We start from the raw sequence: 20,253 nt of genomic DNA, 5'->3' as shown, positions 1-20,253 counted from the left end.
AGGGGTAGCCTCGACGCGACACAGAACTGTCACTGTAGAGGACACAGTAAACTCGCCTTCAGTTGAAAGAGAGGTGAGGTGGCCTTTGTCTGAGACCAAGCTGGAAGGTGGTGACATCAGCGAGACAGTCATGAAGGCAGGGACACCTGGTCCCTCGCGTCCAAACCTCGTGTGATGCGCCTCCGTGTTACAGGTGCCGCGGCGGGGTTCCAGGCCGCTGGGGATGCAGGTTTATGGGCCCATTATCAGGAAAACTGAGGGGCACACAGCAGGCTGCATGCACAGCGCTCGGTCGTTTGACGCTGCCGGCAGAAGGTGCGGCATTAGAGACTGAGAAGTTGTCAGGTGTCCTGCCTACGCCGGCCTCTGAACCCGAGCTCTCCCATCTGTTAACTAGCAAGTGGCCTGGACTTGACACCCAGGCCCTGGTCGCTCATCGCCAGGCGCACAAGCCCTGAGAGCCGGGCTCCTTCCCTGGCACCGGCTCCTGAGGGGCCTCCAGAGTCCAGACTGACCGGACCCTGGGGGCCGGAAGTGTCCACTCAGCCCCCACACCAGGAGCCCAACCTGTGGTTAGTGATGTCTAGCAAAACCCAAAACCTGGGGAGTTCCTGGGGCAGAGCGGAGACGAATCTGACTAGGAACCATGAGGTTGCAGGTTCAATCCCTGGCCTTGCTCAGTACGTTAAGGATCCGGCGTTGCTGTGAGCTGTGGTGTAGGTTGCAGACGCGGTTCAGATCTGGCGTAGGCCGGTGGCTGCAGCTCCAATTAGACCCCTAGCCTGGGAGCCTTCATATGCCGAGGGTGTGGCCCTAAAAAGCAAAAAAACACCAAAAAAACCCCCCAAAAAACCAAAACCTATCCTGCAGAGGGTAGCCTAAAACAGTGTAAGTCCACACTTCAACAAAATAGGAATTATGACTACATTTCTGTGTTTTTAAAAGGGTGCCTTAACATTAAGCTCACGATCTCTTTATTTCTGATTTCATAGTGTTGCCTTTATGGCCATTTTATCTGGGTATTCAAAGCGGTGAGTGCAAAGAGGAGCTCCAAGAAGACCGTTTGTGCTTTAGGTCCTTTATCAGCAAGGTCTCTGCCACAGACAGCAGGAAAAATCAAACACAGAGGCGGCAGCAGGGATTTCCACATTCTTTTCACACTCAGACCTCTAAATGTGGCTATTTGACAAAACTGCTTTCATTGAAAATTGCTAACAGCTACAATGTTTCATTATTCGGGAGTGGTAATTAGCTCAGCTACCCATGAATTACAGGATTGCGAAACTAAGAGATCCGATCATTCTCTGAGCAAGACAGCTCTGCGTCTTTATTGAGACAAACACAGGAATAGAGGGAAACGCAACTGCACATTCTTAACGTGTGTTCAGAAGTGTGCTCGACTCTAAGAGCCAGGACGATGGATTTGGCAGAAGTGATGCCTGTTCTGCATGTTTCTCATGTAAAATGGGTGACAATCAGTTGCAAGTTGAGAAGTGAAGCCACACCCTCAGCCTCTGCGGCGGAGGGACCCACAGGCCGGCCTGTGTTGCTGAGGCTGCTCCGTGCAGACCGAAATGTGTAGGCAACTCAGAAAGGGCCGACTCGGGTCTGGGTGGGCGCTGACGGGGAGCACTCCCCTGAGTCCACGCCCTCTGACCCTCCCTAAGGAACAACCACACTGCTTAAGCTGGTACTTCTACAGCAGTCGTGGGAGAAGCCTCTTTTACAGAATGCAGGCCTCTTCTCATCAAATCAGGGGAAGGGGCTTAAGACAAGGAGTAGGGTCACTAAGCGTCCTCCGGGCTGTGATGGGGGAGCAAACTGGACAGAGGTCCTGCACCCTTAGGTTGCAGGGATGCAGGGATGGGGCTGAGTCAGTGATTTCAGGGCTCACTCAGGTTGGGCTGGGGAGGGGGGTCCAGATGGAGAGAGGGACCTTCTAGGATGGCACGGCCTGTCCCCACCCTGGCCTGAGAAGGTTTCCATGACTGCAGAGCCCTGTCTGTCCCACAGAAGAGAGGGTACCAGCCCCCCTCCCTTCACCTCTCCAGCCCCACCATCGACCCTGTTGGTGAGCTGCAGCTCTTGGCTTCAGCTGTGAACTGACCTCCTCTCTGGCGCCAGGATGCTTAGCTGTCCATCCGAGCCTAGGCCCCAGGATGGGGCGGGCATTCGATTAATCACTGAGTTTCTAGAAACGGGAAATAAGCCTGGAGAAGTGGGTTGGGATCAAATTGTCAAAGATTTGACAGAACGAGAGTTTGGATTTTATTTGGCAAATACTAGAGATTTCTTTCTGGGGGAGTGAGCAGCACCCAGAAAGAGAAGGGGCCCTGGGGGCAGGGGTGTTGGGGGGAGCTCTTGTCATGCAGGTGCACGTGCTGTTCCCGGGGAGCGCTGACGGGTCCACCAGACCTGAGCGACCGTCCCCGTGGGCCCAGTCCTCGCCCCCGACGGCACCAGTGCAGCTGGCCCTGTGCTTCACGTAGGCACTGCAGGCAGGTCACCGAGCAGGTTTTAAAGCCGCGACACTGCAGGGTTTCTATCTAGGGGGCCCCAGTCACCAGGAAACCGGGTTCTCCAGCCTTAACCTTAGGAGAGGGGAGAGTTTTGAAGGTGTAAAGGGGGAACGTCTTCCTCCTCTCCCCCAAAACCAAAAAAGCCAGGATAAGGTGCAGAACTGACGGCTTTGGGGTCGGTTGAACTGCTGGAAGGGGCCAGATTTCAACAGGAATGAAGCTGCTGCCGCCCCCCGGCCCAGGAACCTGACTTGCGAGCAGAGGGGACGGAGCCGTGAGGACAGGGGGTCTCCAGGCTGACATCAAGCCTCCCCTCCGACGCGGGACTGGCCGTGACTGCGTTTCTGGAGATAACATGGGACAAGTGCCGGCGGCCTTTCTCGTGACCGTGAGATACAAGGAGCCCCGGGACACAGGCAGAACCAGGAGGTGGCAGGTGGACCAGTATCTAAGAGCCTTTGCTTTAGAATAAAGGAATCCTCTGGAAGGGAAAGAGCGAGAAAGGAAGGAGACAGGCTGTTCAGGAGGAGCTGGGAGCAGAGGGCTGCTGGCACCGGGGCGTCTGCGTCCCGGGCAACACACACGGGTGTGGGCCGCGAGACGGGCAGCGGGTCTCCACCCTCCCCCTTCCCGGGCCTCGATCGAGGCCGTGGTGCCAGGGGCTCAGCCCCCTGATGGAGATCAAAGCGGCCCTCGTTGGCCATCGCCGAGCTGTCTCCCTCGGGCAGGAAGAAGGCCAGCCTCTGCTCCCGGAGGTCCCTCTCTGCACGGACCCAGGGGCGCCTGCTGGGTGTCCGTGCTGCCCTGGCCTCCAGCCCATTCCCAGGACATCCCACAGGGAGTCCAATCCAACCGCCAGCCTCTGGTGGCCGAAAGGCTCTCCAAGGGGACCCCCGAGGCCCCTCAGGCAGACAGTCTGATGAGAGCCCCAAGAGGAAACGTGCCTCGGGCTCTCTGTTGACGCAAAATCGTGGCACCTGGACCCACTACCACGTGTGTCAGTGAGGGCGGCCTCCCACCCAGACTGGCCCTGTAGGCTCGGCCCCTCTCCCCAGGACCCAAGACCAGCCTCCTGAGTCGGGGTGCTTGGCAAAGCTAGGCCACTGCTGGGGTGACAGGCCAGGCTCTCATCTGCCCTCTTTCTGGTGTGTCTGCAGAGCCTGGCACACACATCAAAGAAGACAAGGCCTTGCTGGGCATGAGCAACCACTCCTGGGAGCGTCTGCATGGCCGTCCCCTACCCCGCTAGCCCTCAGATGCTTTCCAGCCTCTCTCTGGCTCATCTCAGCCGCGTGGTCCTGAGGCTGACAGCAGGTCCTGGGGGGCAGCATCCTGGGTGTGGACAGTCACGCGTGGGGGGAGGTCCTCCCACATGGGCAGAGCTGGCCCTCCCAGGACACGCTCACACGCCCTGGAGCGCTGCTCCACGAGCTGGCAGATTGGGACCCCTCGTTTCATCTGCGGGCGTGAAAGCCCCGCCGGGCCACAGGCAGCGCACAGCTCAGGCCCGTTCCGTCGGCGAAGGCCCGCTGGCCGCACTGCACCTGCCGAGGGCGGCCGGGCAGCCTGTCCTGCTTGGAGTCCCCCCCAGGCTTCCATCAAAGTCAGCCGATTATTTTCCACTGCATTTTCCTGAAAGGATGTTATGATTTTCTAGATGTTTGGTGGCTGCGATAAATCAGGCTTTTATGATGTCATGTGAAAGCCCCCCCCCCCCCCCCCCCCCCCCCGGTGCTTCCTCCTGCCGAGCTGCAGCCACAGCCTGAAAGGAAGGGACGTGTCAGCAGGGCACAGTGGCCGCCGCCTGGCTTAACCCTTTCCTGGACAGGCCTCGGGTCCTGGGGGAGGGGCCTTCCTCCCCCCAGGAAGGCCCGCAGCGGGGCGGTGGCAACCGGCCCTTTCTCGGAGCTTCTCAGGCTTCCTCCACAAGGAGGTCTGGCACCAAACCAAGACTCAAAACAAGAGAGAAGAAGAATGTGCTTACATGTGTGACGGGGTCACCCGGCTGTACAGCAGAAATCGGCACAACGCTGGAAGTCAACTTTAATAAAAATAAAAATTCTAAACACTTAAAAAAAAAAGACAGGACGTTCCATGGAACGCTTGGGGAGATCCTACGTGATTCTACGAAAGCAATCTTTTGAGAGTCTGTTTCCTAATCATGAAAACGAGGTTTCCTGAGAAGGAGACGACAGTGTGCCGGTGGGTTGGGCGAAGGTGTCACATGCTCTGCCCGCCTCGCTGGCCCCCGTGGAGGCACAGGTGTCCCCTGACCCCCCACCCAGCCCTCGCTGTTCCTCTGCTCGCTCTGCCCCCAGAGTGGGTCAGGCCAAGCCCATCCTAACCTGCAGAGGTCACACAGGCCTCAGAAAGTCAGATGCTAGACAGCATGAGGCCGCAGTGGCAGGTGACTGCTGTGGCCTTTGGGCTGAGATCCTCTAGGAACAATCAGGGACCACAGAGTGAAGCCGCGTGACAGCATGGCCTTGCTGGGCTGACGAGCACTTTCCCCAGGGGGCCAGCAAGATGGCCAAGCTCCTCTTGGGCCCTGGTCCCTTGCCACCCGTCCAGACGCAGTGGTGGCCTTCTCCTCACCCCCGAAAGACCAGGCTGCCCAGGCTTCAGTGACTCGGAGCCTCTGACAGATGTCACTGCTTCTGGAAGGGCCTGCCACCGTTTCAGGCTCACCTCCCCTCGGCCTTCTGGCCCACTCCCCGCGACCGAAAGGGGCCCCTGCCTGTCTCCTCCTGGACAGAAGCTCAGGACAGCGGCCACGTCGTGTCCAGCACGGCCTTCCCAGCGCCTCAAGCAGTGAAGGTTTGCCAGCAGTGAAGTGATCACGAGAACTGGGAAAGCCCAGTGCAGTCTGTCCCCATCAGCCAAAGGATGACAATCTCAGAAGACAAGTTGGGTTGGGCGCATCCTCAGGGTGACGGAGCTTTAAAGGAAAACCGGAAGACAAGCCACCTGAGGAGCTTGCGTCTCCTTGATGTCACACAGACGTCGGAAGGGGCACTGGGATTCAGAAAGGGTCACGCAGTGGTTCATGGGGCTGCTTTCCGTCCACGACCGGGAACCCTCCCGCAGCCTCGCCGGGAAGGCCGTGGTCCACCTTCACGGATTTAAAACCTGAGGCTCAGGGGAGTTCCCGTCGTGGCGCAGTGGTTAACGAATCCGACGAGGAACCATGAGGTTGCGGGTTCGGTCCCTGCCCTTGCTCAGAGGGTTAACGATCTAGCGTTGCCATGAGCTGTGGTGTAGGTCGCAGACGTGGCTCAGATCCCGTGTTGCTGTGGCTGTGGAGTAGGCCGGTGGCTACAGCTCCGATTTGACCCCTAGCCTGGGAACCTCCATATGCCACGAGAGTGGCCCTAGAAAAGGCAAAAAGACAAAAAAAATAAATAAATAAAATAAAATAAAACCTGAGGCTCAGAAGTGTTGGGAAACTCCCCCGAACGAGAGCTTTCCTGCGGCACAGTGGGGGAAGGACCTGGCATGGTCACTGCAGCAGCCCAGGTCACCGCTGTGGGGGGGCTTCAGTCCCTAGCCTGGGGAACTTACTTGCATCGTCTCAGGTGTGACCAAAAGAAAGAAAGAAAGAAAAAGAAACTTCCCCGGCCACAGGTCTGCATGGTCCGGTCTGACCCGTGTCCACGGCACACAGCTGCGTGCCGCGCCCTCCCGCGGTCCAGGGCCGTCCAGGCCAAGGGTCTCTTCCCGAGTAACACCCGTTCGCCTGCCTGTCCCAGGACTTCCTGCGTGCGCACGGGTGCTCTCGTCATCACGCAGCCCCCGAGCCCAGCTCCTTGCTGGGCTTGCCCACTCAGATAACGTGGGCGGCGGGGGGGGGGGGGACCCCCGCCTTGTGAGCACCGGCTTCTGGTCGGACACCCACCACTAGATGGCTTTGTGACACGGTCGGGCCGTGTGGTTTAACCACAGGTGTGTTCAGGTACAGGTCTGCGTTGCCCCGACAGAGCCGGCCGAGGAGGACGCCGGAGGGCCGTGTCATGTGGACGCCCGGCAGCCTGGCAGACCCTCCATCGAGGGAGGCGGGTGGACCGGCGGGTGGACGCACAGAACATAAAGGTTCGTCTTGGTGCTCAGCCTTCTGCTGCCTCTCGGACCCTTGCTGTCACACGTCACAGCAGAGGCCTTCACTGCTCCTCAGATGAAACTCCCTGGAGAAATAACCAAAAAGCCAGAATTTGGACGTGCTCTGAGGCCTGCTCAGCTCAGCATTTCCTGAGAAGCTGCGGAGGGGCTGTATGTCTGCGTGACCGGGTCGTGTCATTTCGGACTGGGCTGGGGGAGGGAGGATCGCTGAAGCCGAGTGTCTTGAACCCCAGACGTGCGTGTTGGCAGAGTGTCCCGTCTCGTGACAGAAGCGTTCGTGTTCTCTGCCGCGCTCTTCAGCGCCAGTGTTCAGGGTGGGTGTGTTCCTGGGGGGCGGTGTAGACCCTGAGAACCGGGGAGGAACACGCTGGAGAAGAGTTGCCTTCCCTGGTGCCAGGAGGGGTCATGGGTGCCCTGAGCGGGCCTCGGGGTGCGGGGGCTCAGGGCTGGGCCTTCACCCACAGGCGCGTTGCAGGTGCTCTCAGGCCCAGGGCAGAGGCCACCTAAAGCAGAGGCAGGATCTCTGGGTTGTGCCCGACTGTCTGATGTGGGCGCGGTGCTTGGAGGGTGACAAGCACCAAGCGGCAGCCTGCCTCGCGCTCCAGAGGGCCGCTGGCCAGTGGGGCTCAGCCCTTCCACTTAGAGGTGCTTTATCTCCTCTCCGCCGGCTTCGTGTCACCTCCTACCAGCAGGGGTAAAATCTTCACACCCTAGTCCAGTTCTTAACAGGAACCAGTAATTTCCGACCAAGATGGTGTGGCTTTGAAGCCGGGAACGCTGAGGTCACCGGCAATCTTATCTGCCTTTCATTAAGTGGCCCTGGGCTGCACTGCAAGTCAGCCCCTATCAGCAGGTGGGAGGGAAGATCGGGGCAGAATCAGAGTCAGGAAACTCCAGTTACGGACCTAATCCCACCCTCCCTGGGCTGGGATGCCCGTGAGCACCGGGGTGGAGGAATAAAGCTGACAAAGCAGTGAGCTCGGCCTTAGCTCGGCCACGCGGGGCAGGTGCAGCCCCGGGAGTGGGCTCCCCGCGAGGTGCGGCCCGAACCGCAGCTGCGTGTTTTTCTGGAAGCAGCTGTGTGTACACAGCCCCAGGGCTCCCAGGCTCAGCTTCTCAGAGCTTCCCGCCGCCCAGTCTGCTCAGGCCAGAGCCTGGGTGAGCTGGCTGGGCTCCAGAGGCTTGCAGGCTGGCCGGCGCAGAGGGCCAGGGCGTCCCCAGACTGGTGACATGGGGAGAGGCTGGCCTCGGCGTGGGGCAGTGTGCGTCCGCTGGGCTGGGAGAGCACAGGGTCCTTTGCCTCTGCTGTCTGCCTGAAAGAACTGTCTTCAGGACATTGTTGAAGCTCTCTTTAAAAGGAAATTGATGAGTTCCCTTTTGGCACAGTGGAAACGAATCTGACCAGTGTCCATGAGGATGTGGGTTTGATCCCTAGCCTCTCTCAGTGGGTCAGGGATCTGGCATTATGGGCTGTGGTGTAGGTCGCAGACTCGGCTTGGATTCCGAGTTGCTGTGGCTGTGGTGTTGGCCGGCAGCTGCAGATTTGCTTCAACTCCCCTGCCTGGGAACCTCCCCATGCCACAGGTGCAGCCCTAAAAAGCAAAAAAAACAAAAACAAAACTGTAGAAGGAAATTGGTGTTTAGTCCTGTGTCTCCTTATATAATTGTATCTCTTCTCTCTTTCTTCCCTTGTTTCTAATTACATCTCTCTCTCTCTCTCTGTTTCCTGTTGCTTTTGTTTTTTTTGTTTGTTTGTTTTTTGCTTTTTAGGGCCTAGCCCGTGGCATATGGAGATCCCCAGGCTAGGGGTTGAATTGGAGCTGCAGCTGCCAGCCTGCACCACGGCCACAGCCACCCTGGGTCCTCAACCCACTGAGCAAGGCCAGGGGTCAAACCCGCGACCTCATGGATCCTAGCCCACGAGGGAGCCCCATCCTCTTCTCTTTTACGCTGGCCCTGTTTTCGAAATACAGATGATAGAAGGTGCGTCTCCCTGGAGGCTGCCCACGCCTGCCAGCGGCCGCCCCTTTGTCACAGGAGCCGCTCGTTGTAACCCCTTCAGCGCCATCCGCACGTGGGCACGCAAGGAAGTCAAGCTCTCAGTCCCTTTCCCAGAAGGCTGTGCTGTGCTGAGGCGACCTCCGTCCTTTCTGGACCCCTTGGGGTGGGTGATCCCCTCCCCTCGGTTTGGTGGCTCTTCACAGCGGCGGATTCCCAGGGACGCGTTCCTCCAGCCGAGAAACAGGCTCGGCCAGGGCGCACCGGTCCTAGAGGCCACGGGCAGAGGCGCCGAGGGGCAGCGCCAGGGCCCCGCGTGGCCTGCTTGGCCCCTTCCTCGAAGCCCGGACGGGCCGCCCTCTTCGCCCTGTTGGCTTTGCCCCTTCATCGCTGTGGGCAGCGGGCAGTGGAGCCGGGGCTGCCGGCTGGGCTCCCCCCACGACCGGCCCCGCGCTGTTGGAGCCAGAAGGCAACCGTTGGCTTCTCGTGGCCCATCACCCTTGTCACTGAAGGAGGGGCCAGCCTCAGCTGCCACCTGTGCTCACGTTCAGCCGAAACAGGGGCTGCTGGCGCCGCGGGGCTCAGGCTGTGGGCGCGACCGCTGCCTCCTCTGGAGCCCGTGACTCAGAGGCTGCCCACGGGAGGAGCGGGAAGCTGCGGGCGGCACTGCGGGTCTTCAGCTTTTGCCTTCCTCCTTCCTGACACTCAGCCGCACATCTCCAGCCGTGCCCAGGACCGGCTGTGCGGCTCGACAGCTCTTCCCACGGACCGAGGGTAGTGTTGCTGCTGTTAGCGGTTCTGTCTTTCTGAAAAGGAGCCTCCTCCCAGGGTGCAGCTTTGCTGCTCCCTCTCCAGCAGCGTAGTGTCGGGCCAAGAGCAAGCCCTCTGGTCCCTGGGCACCTCAGGTCTTCCTCGGGGAATCAGATGGAAGCAGCGCGAAGGCCGAGCGCCCGCCCCACGGGCCCCAGTCCTCGAGGGCCTTTGCCCAGCGCCTCTGGGCTCTGGGCGCCTTCCCCCCCGCCCCCCGCCCCCGCTTCCAGCTCTGCGACCCGCTCTCTCCGCGGGCGCGCCGGGCACTAAACAGCATCCTCCACCTCTGGCACGTCTCTCACCTGCTCAGATGCCGTCACAAAACAGACGAGCAGGCAGCACAACGCTTGGAAGAAATACTGATGTGACACTTTCCTAACGTAGCCTTGGTGACGGAGGGCGAGAGAGGGGCGACCACGAACTCTGGAAACCTGTGTGACCGAATCTGCTCGACAGCTTCACCGCCGTGGCTTTGAGGAAGGCGGGCGGGGGCCTCAGAGGCTTTAATGTGCTGAATAATGACCATGACGAAATGGGACTGGGGGGAGGAGGGAGTCTGAGTGGCGCGTCGCAGGTGTGCCCTCACCACCGCGAGAGGGCCGGTGCCCGGTGCCCGGAGCAGAGGCGAGGGGAGCCAGGGTGGAGGGCGGCCGGCACAGTGCCCCCTTTTCTGGATTTCCTGTTAACTACCGTGGGCTCAGGGAGCGGCCTGATGACTTCTCCAGGATCTGGTCTGGCCCTTTATCTGTTCACTATACCAACAGCGTGAGCCAGGAAGGCCTGAAAAATCACTGCAGCCAAACACGCCCTCCCCAGCTGCTGCTGCGGGCGATTCTGCCCCCGGTGCCCGGGCTTCGAGGGTCGTGGCTGGCCAAAGCCGCTGGAGGACAAGCCCTCGGGGACAAAGGAGGCACGCGCGTCCCAGGGCCTGCAGACACTGAAGGGGCTCCGGCGTCCGGACACCCGCCTCCTGGCCGCTCGGAAGTTGTCGCTACGCGGGACCGAATCCGACCAGAGCACATCACAGGCCGCAGGCGCAGAGCTCACCTAAGGCGTAGGCGCGGGAACGCAGGACCCCGGCAGCCAAACCTCGGAGACGCTCCGCTGCCCAGCGCTTGGCCAGCTCTCTTGTGGAGAAAATTCGCAGGCCCCCCAGTGTGCACCACGCGTCTTGGAAACTACATAAACTCATCACTTGCATTCACCCCCCCCCATTGTCATTCTGTGGCTTGAAGCCTATAAATAAAGAAGGAACCAAACCGTCAGGAAAGAAGAAAAGAGCAAAACAGACGAACTCATCCCCGACCCGGCCTCGGAGCTGCGCACACCCTGGTGGGCCCTGTGGTTTGTGAGGCGTGACGGGCCCCTCCTGTGGGATGTGACTTTGAGATGTGACCAAGCCCACGACTGTCCCTTTTCCCTCCGGGACACACGGGGGAGTAAGAATCCCCTCAGGAGGGTTACGTGTGAGCTGGCCTTTCCCTCGTGTCCCCTGGACGTCGGCGGGGGCACAGGCACCGGGGCGGGTCTAGATGTCAGCTCCGGGCAGCTGGCGTCCAGAGCCGCTGTTTTGTTTTAATGGAACCTCATCCTTTGCCTTCACGAGATCTCTCGGACTAATTAAATTTCAGGGAGACAGAGCCTTGGCAGAAGAGGAAAGGTAGCCGCGCCGCCGAGCTCGACACTAAATTGGGACGCTTCAAGGGTGCGTCTCTGGTTTCAATGAAACCCCTGCACGGTAGCGATGTCTGTTTCTGAGCTTTTGAAAGCCATTTTTCTTTTTCCTTAATTGTAGTTCCCTCCTTGTTTTTATATTACGAGGTGCTTGTCGAAAACTGCAGGAAACAGTTACAATACAAAGCACCCCCTCCACGCCTGCTGGGGCCATCTGAAGTCACAGGGCAGGCAGCGTCATAGGGCCTGGCTCCCACCCTCTGCAGAACCCCCCCACTTTCAGAAGATGTGCGGACGGAGGACGCCCTGCTCCTTCCGGCTGTGGAATTGAGAATTGAGGGGCCGCGTTTCCCAGCTCCCTCTGGGGAAGAGGCAGGCCAGTCTCTGTAGGACTCTTAGGATAGAACCAGAAGCGTTGTAGAAGTAGGTACAAGTTGATTTGGGAAAGGAGAGAAATAAATGCATGTGTTTTTCCACTTACATTTCCAGCTCCGTGTCGCACTGTGTTAAATTGCAAATCAGTACAGATATTTGCTTCTGATTTCCCTGGAGACTCCGCACAGGGACCTGAGGCCAGCAGAGTAACTTGCTTAGCTGTTATTAACCGGGAGGAGTCGGTGAGGACTTGAGTGAGGAGGCAGGGCCTTTGGGAGCTTCACTTGGCCCAGCCCAAAATGCAGGGCTGGTGGCCGAGGAGCCGTGCGCTGAGGCGCTGGGCGCTGGGCCTGGTCATGGATTCCAGCTGAGCACCAGCTCGGGCCAGGCCGGGGCCAGGGTGGGCACGGCAGGTCCTGCGTCTTGCCCCGGGGAGTCCACCGCCCTGGAGGCTTTCACTTGCAGCCTGAGTGTCTGTCGCCTTCCTCCTGTGGCTTTAGGCTGCCGTCCTCACGGGGTTCGGGCGTCCAGAGTTGGGCCTGTTGGGCCTGTTTTCCGGGGTTGGAGGGCTCAGGTCTCAGGGCAGTTTGAGGAGCAGGGCTGAACCCGGACACGCGAACTGTTTATCTCCCCCCGACAGGGGCCGCTTTCCCATCTTTTTCTTCCTTCTCTCCCTTCCTCCCTCTCTTTAGGTCTCCCCTTCCCACGGGCTCCCCAGGAGCCCAGCAAGGGGCTGGGGCTGCAGGGCCGCCTCCCTCCCGCCCTCCACCTTCCTTCCCAGGAAGTCTCTTAAATGGAGGGAAGCTGGGGCCCTGGCGGTTTGCAGCTCCCTCCCTGTGCTGGAGGCTGTGGCGGCCCTTCTGCCTGAGTCACCCGCCTCCCTTGTGAGCTTGTCTCTGGATAAAGCCCCGTCAGCTGGGATGAGAAACGCACAAGTGGAGCAAATAAATGGGGAAGGGGGCCGCCGGCGGCGCAGAGGAGCACGCGGCTGCCCAGGCGGGGGTCCCTGCTCCTCAGTGGGTAGCGGGGAGGTGATGGTGGCACAGAGGGATGGCATGTGTAGCATTGGCAGGTCGGCAAGGAGGCCCCCACGGGGCCAGGGCTGCGCCCCAGTGGGTTGGAGGGGCCGGGAGCCACCCCCCCCCACCCCCCCCCCCCCCGCCCACCGCCGGAAGCTCCGGGACCGGAGGGGAGGGGAGCGGAGTTGAGCACGAATCCCAAACAGCTCTCAGAGCGGCGTCCCTGACAACTTGTTGCATAAAAGAAAGTCACTAAGGCCAGCGGGAGGACGCAGTGGCGGCCGGGGCCCAGCGGCCTCCGGGGTCCTGGCGAGGAGCAGGCCGTCCTTAGACCCTCCCCCGCCCGCCCGCCCGCTGGAGGGACTCCTGGAGCCTCTGCCCTGGCGGGGGGGGGGCGGCCCTGGGACTGCCACCCAACCCGTGTGCTCTGTCCCCGCCCCGCAGGACTTTCTGCAGGGAGACTGCACCAAAGCCAAGCAGAAGCTCAACTGGAAGCCCCGGGTCGATTTTGATGTAAGTGCTTCTCCAAGCCTCCTAGGTCCCAGGTCCCTGCCGGCGGTCCGGGGAGGGAGGGACGCGGCGAACGGGTGGCTGGGCCCCCGGGGCGAGGAGGGCCGGGGAGGCTGCGCAGGCTGCTCGGGGGGAGGGGGACGGGCCCCCTGTGTCATCGCCGCCTGCACTGTCCCCGCAGGAGCTGGTGAGGGAGATGGTGGACGCCGACGTGGAGCTGATGCGAACCAATCCCAACGCCTGAGCGCCGCCGAGCAGACCTGCCACCGCCGCGAGGCTTGCAGCAGCAGGGGAAGAGCCCGGCTCTGCCCACTTCCCTTTTGTCCGGGTCGTCTCTGATCAGTTTTAGAAATCAAGATGTTTTAATCACAGATTCACTGTTCTTGAAATTATGTCGCTGAGACAACTAAAATTGTAGGGCTTTCACATGATTTTTCTTATTAAAAACGGCCTTTCTCTGTTAACCAGCATCAGCACAGCCCATGTCCGTGTTGTCTCCTAGTTATAAAAACAGCTATAAGGACCCCCAGACAAAACTACCCAAGTCCTGGCCTGGAATGAAGCCGCTTCCTTCTGAGAGCCCCGCCTGGCTGAGCCTGGCCTTGCCGCAGCGGCAGCAGCCTCCCGAGCCTCTGCCTGGGGTTCGGCTTTTGCCCCCCCCCCCCCCCCGTGACAGCAAGCCACTCTCTGCAGCCCATCTGGAAACCCAGCTCCTGCAGAAAGGCGGCATTCACACCAGCTCTGGTCTCGGCGACTATAACTAGAACCCACAGGGCTCCCACCCTCTCAGAAGAAGCCTTGAGAAACAGGAGTTCGCAGAAGCAGCTTGCAGGAGGGCGAATGTTGCTGGACCGCCCATGCCAGGCCCCGGGTTACCCGGAGGTCTCTGAGCCCGCGCCTCTGCTGTGGTCTAGACGCACACTGCCTGCTTCCAACCTCTTCTCGGTGCTAGATCACTCTTTCAGCCTAATTTTGACTTAGGCATTCAACCAGTTCATACGAAGTGCCTAATGTATGCCCGACAGCGTGCGTGTGACCCACCTCAGGTTAATTAGAAACCCGGCTTGGGTTTGACTGAACGCATCGTTGAGGGGCCTGGCTTTACCCTCGCGTGTCCTCCCGAGCCGCCCGGCTTGTGGAATCCACCAGCATCAAGCGAGGGTTTGTGCGCAGGTGGAGACCTCTGCGTGAAATACGGTATTTCGCCCCAGAACAAATTAGGTCAGGACTCTTCCCCCCCCCCACTCCCCCTCCAAGGAAAATAAAACTTTACAGCAAATGGAATTCCAGCCTTCGCACATGCTCGTGTGAGCGCAGCCGAACTATTTCGGAATGTCTCCACGGCAGGTTTATGGTCTGGGGGAGGACCCGGCCCGGCGGCGGGTGGCAGGAAAGAGGGCTCTTTGTGTGGCTGCCCAGTTGCTGCGGAAGCCTGCTGGCCGAGGCCCGGGCTCCGATGGCGCAGAACTGGGGGCCTGAGCTGGCCCACCCGGTTCTCAGGAGCTGCCCCAGGACCGGGCCTTCTCCCAGTCGAGATGCTGCTAATTGGAAACAGATGGTCCCTGGAAGGCTGGGCCTCCAGGCCTAGGCAGGCTGGTGGGCGCACGCGCACACACAGACTCCAGTACATACATGCAAACACTCCCAAAGACACACGCGCACAGTCACACACACACCCGGAGTCACATACACACACGGTCACACACAGACTCCAGTGTATAAGTGTGAAGGCTCACGAATACAAATAAACACCTACAAACGTGCCACCTCACACAGTGTGACTCAGAAGCTGACAGACACCACACAAACCCACTGTCCCAAAAGTCTCACTAATAAACATGCTCGCACACCTTCCCCGTAGCCTCAACCTGATGGACAGGCGCCCCTCCTCTTCCTCTGACCCCCTGACCCCACCACCTCACCGCCGGCCAGGGGCTCCCGTGCTCTGCGTCTTCTTACCCAGAGGCTCCTCGGGACAAGAGAGGGTCCGGCAGGGGCTTCGTGGGGAGCCAGGGATGCCCCGGTGTTAAAAGAGTCTCAGAACGGCCAGGAGCATCAGGTTGGAAGCCCCCGGAAGCATTTTGGTCGCAGGGCTCTCAATTCCTGCCCCTTCCATGGCGGCGGGGGTGGGGTGGGGGGAGATTCTGCCTCCCGGCCTCCCTGAGTGTGCGTAAAAGGCGGGGAAGGGCGCACCCTGGCTTGAGTATTTCTGGGCTTGCTTTCTGGGTGTGCACTTCGTCCGGACACGCTTAAGACCCTCTCATGAACGCCTTTCTTCTACCCCAAATCTCAACTCGATTTCCGGGAACTTGCTTTCCCCCTTTATCCTGCTCTGCCAGCGCCGACTGTTCATTTAAGATGTGATAAAACATCTTCCTCCTCCTCGATTTTCTAAGCACAGACTAAGAAGGGTAAACCCTCGGTGCCCTCAAATACGAGAGCAAAGCAGAGGGACCCAGGTTCCTGCCCCAGCGGAGCGGGGCCTCAGCTTGCATCACACCTGCCTGCGACGGGGGTGGGCTGAGGCCGCCTTTTGGTGGAGGCTGGAGGGGGAGTTCGGGCTGCCCTGTAAACCTGCCACACCTCTGCGGCTGTTGAGGGGCAAAAGGGGGAAGGACAGGCTGCCCGCCTCCTGCTGAGGGAGGGCTAAAGTGCTCTGAGGCCAACCTCCGCCGAGAAGGCTCCTTGGGGACCTGGGTTCCAGGTCTATGATTGCGCTGGGAAACCAGGGTAGCTGCTGCTGCAGGCTCCTCTGGGGCTCCTGGAACCTCCGTGCCAACACCAAACCTCCAAAAGGCACCGAAATCCCGGCGGGTCAGCTTCTGGCTAATGAGACCTTCCCCTGTCATTAAAGCTCCCTGCAAGAGGCAACACCTCAACATTTCGTGTCAAAATAACCATACATTCATTGGCTACAAAAGGCTTTCTAAGCAAGGACCCCAGGCACCTTGTTTGCCCTGGGAATTCCTGCAGGGCCTTCTCAGTTGTGAGCTGGGTCCCAGTGTGTCCCAGTTCACAAGGCATCTGTTTCCACAACCCAAGGCCTCTCCTCCCTGCAGAGCCTGGGGGGGGGGGGGGGGCGGCGGGAGGCTGCCAGTTTTAGCACAAGATTCTGTGGGGGTGGGAGGCGGGGGTGCACACGGGACTTTCAGACGGCTCTACACGTCCCAACATGCCACCGGCACCTCTCTCAAAGTGCCAGCTTTTAATCACCAGGGTGCCCAAGGTTTTGACACTCGGCCGCGACCCCTGGGCCGAAAAGCCGCTCCGTGCGCTGGCCCCCCCATCGGGCGTCCCCCTCCCCAGGGCCTGGCGCTGCTGCCCTGCCCTGAGCACTAGACCAGGCCGCCCGCGCACCCGCAGGCGCTGCAGGCACAGCGAGGCTGGGCCATCGCGATTAGCCCGCGAGGGCCCCTCCAGCCCGGGCCCCGGCCGCCACTGCTCCCCAGGCCCGCCGCGGGGTGTCCTGCCGGCCCCGCCGGTCCGGAACACGAAGGCAGGGCCCCACCCACCCTCACGGCTTCCTCCGACGGAGCGGCCCCACTGGGTGGCCCAGGACCGCAGCCTGACCCCAGGACCCGGCTCCCGCCCTTCCTCCAGGGTCAGGGGTCGCACGCAGAGGACGCCCCGCTCTCAGGTGCCGTCTTTGATCACTGGATTTGGGGACCGACCGGGACGCCCCGCGCGGAAGCCACTGCGCTGAGCCCGCCTTGCTGCTGCGCGTAGAAGCCCCCCACGCGGAGGCGGGAACCCGGGCGGGTGCCCCTCCCCGGGCACGTGTCCCCACGGCCCGAGCGCAGGCGGGAGCCGAGGACGTGGTGGTGAATTTGGTTAAGAAGGAGGAAATCCCGCGCTGTGCAGCTCCCGCCTCCGGCCCGATGCCCGTGTGCTCCGAAGGCCAAGGCCCGCGACTCAGGTGGCCCCGGGAGCCCGCGGCCGGGGGCGGGGACGGGGAGGCTCCCGAGAAAGCCGCTCCGAGGAGAGGCGCGGGGCCCGAGCCAGCCGGGGAGGCAGCCGCGCAGCCCGAAGCCTGCCTGGAGCGGGAGCGCCGGCCTCGGGCTCTGGACTATAGTCGGAGGGGCCGGGACCTCGGCTGGAGTTTGGTTTTTCAGGGCGAGCCTGGCAAAGACCGACTGGCGAGGCCTTCCTGCCGCGCCGCTTCTCCCCGACGGGCCCTGGCTCCACCGACCCTCACCCGGAGACCCGGCCCGCACAGCCGAGCTGCGTCGGGTTGATTCTTCAAACACACTGGAAGCCACGGCCCTGCGGCTCCCGGTGCGCAGGAAGCCCCGGCGAGGCGTCGGGGCTGAGCCGGGAGGACGGCCCTCGAGTTCCCTCCGGGAACGCCTCGCACCGGCCAGTCACGAAGGGGCCGCCTGAGTTCTCCCCGGGCCGCTGGGCCTCCTCCTGACAGGACCGGAACTGCCAGCTGCGAGGCCCGGCCTCGGCCCGCGCAAATCCCCCGGGTGATCGTAATAGGCGTTCTCCCGGGACGCACGGAAGGCCCTGCAGCCGCTGCCGTCGGGTGCGCGCGGGCTCCCAAACGGCCCCAGGCGGCTCCCGCCGGGCCTGAGCCCTGGCGCTGCACCCAGGCGGCGCCAGCTCCAGTCGGGCCTCGGAGGTCTCAGGGACCCCATACGATGTCAGGAAAGCCGACGTCCCTCAACCGCGAGGACAGAGTTCTCGCTTTTTTCCTCTCCTGGCAGATTTTTAGACTCTGATCGCTGCCTAAACCTGCGCTCCCCACTCCTGTCTGGTTGGCTCACCTGTAGACAGACATCACCACAGCCTCTGGGCGCAGTGACCTGCTTTTCTACCGAAGGAAATGCAGAGGCCTTGAGGGTGAATGGTGCTAAAAGTGTTTTCCTGCTTCCCCCCCCCCCCCCCGGGTGGGTGATGGGGGAGGGAAAGGGTCTGTCTCCTCTCTCTCTCTCTCTGGCCTCTCTCGTCTGGGATCCAAACTGTCCCCAAGGCTGTACAGCAAACCCCTTCATTCCCCAACGTCTAGCTCTGAGTCCTGGCGGCGCCCTGGCCAGGGCCTCCTCTGCTCCCTTGGCCGTGGCTGGGGTCCCACCACCCAGGTCAGTGGAGAGGCCACACTGCCTGGCTTTGGCTGCCTGCCCACTGCTCGCTCCCTGGGTTCACAAACTGCGCTCCCAGGGCCACCCAAGTAGCACCAGGCTGTGTTGACTTCGGGGGGCAAAGGAGCAGCCCACCCAGTGTCCTCCCTGGACGCTACCTTAGGGACAGCGAGGGGGGGATGATGAGCAGGGGGCATGGAGGAGCCCAAAGGCCAACAGAGAAAGAAGAGACTCCGGAGGAGGAGGGAGGTGCCGTCTGGAAGAGAGAGAGGCCTGGGGAAGCGCCCCGGAAACTGTGGGGCCGCCTGGAGACCACAGGTGGGAAGACTCTGAGCAGGAGGTGATGCCAGGCCCTGGGCAGGACCAGGCCACCTGCCTCCCCGCTCCTGGGTCTCTGGCCCCCCCCCGCCCCCCGTCTGCGAGAAAACGCCAGGTCCTATGGCACCCCCATAATACGCTCAATATGCTGCCAATTTGAAGTCAGCCGGGGAAAAATCAGGTCAACAACAATAATAATGTGAAGCAGAGGCATCTCTGGAGCCAGAGTCAGACGGGAAAGGGCGCAGCAACGGCTGAGGCTGGCCTTACGCTCCCCACGCCGTATTTTGGTTTCCAATAAGGCGGACATGGTACATTTTGCTCAATTTTCCACTCCTAATCCTGTTGAGGACGTCGTGGAGAGGCGGCCCTCCTCCTCCTGAGCGGATCCCGGAGCTGGACTCTCTTGGATTAAGGATCACTCCTTTCCCAACTGGGCTTGGACCTGGAACCCGCCAGGCCCCCCGTGTGGCCCAGTCTGTCCAAGGCTGGACCGAGGGCTCTGGTCACTGCCTCAGGCCCAGGCCCAGTGCAGGGTGGGCGCGCACGCCCCCAGGAGGTGGCCCAAGCTGGCGCAGGGACATCTGGGAGAGGCTTGGGCTCCCTGGCTTTCCTGGGAGGAAGAAGGTGGGAGAAGAAAGCAGTCAGAAGGGAGGGGGAGGGAGCTAGAGACGCAGGGGATGCCTGCCTGCCGGGCTGGGTTCGTGCGCAGGGGGCGCAGCAGCCAAGGGGCCGAGTGTCCCAGCGAGCAGCACAGAGCCCGCGGCAAAGGGAGACTGCGTGTTTAGGTGCGACCGAAAAGCCATTAATAAAAACCTCTTTGCGAGCAACCTCTTGGCCTCCTTATAAACTGAAATAGGAGCTTTCAGAAAAGCGGGGGGTTTGAAACGTAGGCCCCTAGCAGATGTCAGCAGGCTTTTTTGCCGTGGCCCCTGTAGGAATCAGGCTTTGCTGCTGGGAGCCTCCTGAGCCCAGGGATCCCTGGCCCTCTGCTCCCTCTACCTCTGCATCTCCAGGGGTGAACGCTCCAAACCCCCCCCCCCAGCTGCTGAAGAACTGCCCACACAGAGTCAGATTCCGTCTGGGCCCCGCCAGCTTTACGACATGGTCACCATCAATCTTGCCCCTAAAGCGACATTTGTTTATGACCGGGTGGGAAGGGCTAATGGCTTCAGGACTGGCTCTGCAAAACGAGTCAACCGGGCGTCTAAAGACAAGGCCGAGATACCAGGCAGGCCCTCAGGGTGGGAACTGGGCTCAGAAGCAGATGGGGCCCCTCTTCAGAAGCTCCAAGATGGGGGGGCAGGGGCTAGAGAGAAACTGTCCCTCCAGCGGCTACTAACAGCGAGGGAGAGAGAACCCTGCTCGGGGGGGTCAGGGCCGGGCTCCGCTGTGGTTGCCTCATGTCCCGCCTGGGCAGCTCGGCCAGGCAGCCCAGACCAGGGCAGTGTTCAGGGCCTCTCTGGGGTTTTGTACCATGAGCGACAGAATTAATGGCTCTCCCCCTTAGAGACTGAGCCCTCACTGAAGGGACCAGGGCGGGAGAGAAAAGTCCTAGGTTTCACCTACCCAAGTTCGGGGCCACAGGGCTGCAAGGCACTCTTGGTTTCTGACCCCACAGGAAACAGCCAAGAGCTCCCCGGCCACCAGCACAACTGAGCCTTATTCCCCTGCAAACTTCAATTATTAATGACACAAGCTGCGTGGCATGATAAATTGTAAAATGCACGCTTGTTTGCATGCAGTCTGGTGGGAAGGGCCTGCTAACTACAGAACCCTGGAGACAGCACCCACCACGCATGCGACACACCAAAGGCAAGCGTGTAGGTGGCA

At 61.0% G+C, this 20,253-nt stretch overlaps 1 protein-coding gene across 2 annotated transcripts in view; it reads left to right on the top strand.

The window, feature by feature from the left end:
- The window catches only part of GMDS (GDP-mannose 4,6-dehydratase), a 433,626-nt gene extending 420,141 nt beyond the window's left edge, over positions 1 to 13,485 (top strand). For both annotated transcript variants that reach the window (XM_047797344.1, XM_047797345.1), the window contains 2 exons: positions 12,956 to 13,024; positions 13,203 to 13,485. In XM_047797344.1, coding sequence (XP_047653300.1) covers positions 12,956 to 13,024; positions 13,203 to 13,265 — 132 coding nt within the window. In that variant the 3' untranslated portion in view covers positions 13,266 to 13,485. The remainder of the gene's footprint in view (positions 1 to 12,955; positions 13,025 to 13,202) is intronic.
- Positions 13,486 to 20,253: the final 6,768 nt, after the last annotated feature.

Source organism: Phacochoerus africanus, chromosome 9, assembly GCF_016906955.1.
Source record: "Phacochoerus africanus isolate WHEZ1 chromosome 9, ROS_Pafr_v1, whole genome shotgun sequence".
In the NCBI taxonomy this organism is placed as follows: Eukaryota; Metazoa; Chordata; class Mammalia; order Artiodactyla; family Suidae; genus Phacochoerus; species Phacochoerus africanus.
The sequence above is the reverse complement of the archived record's forward strand: the minus strand, read 5'-3'. Positions and strand labels throughout refer to the sequence as shown.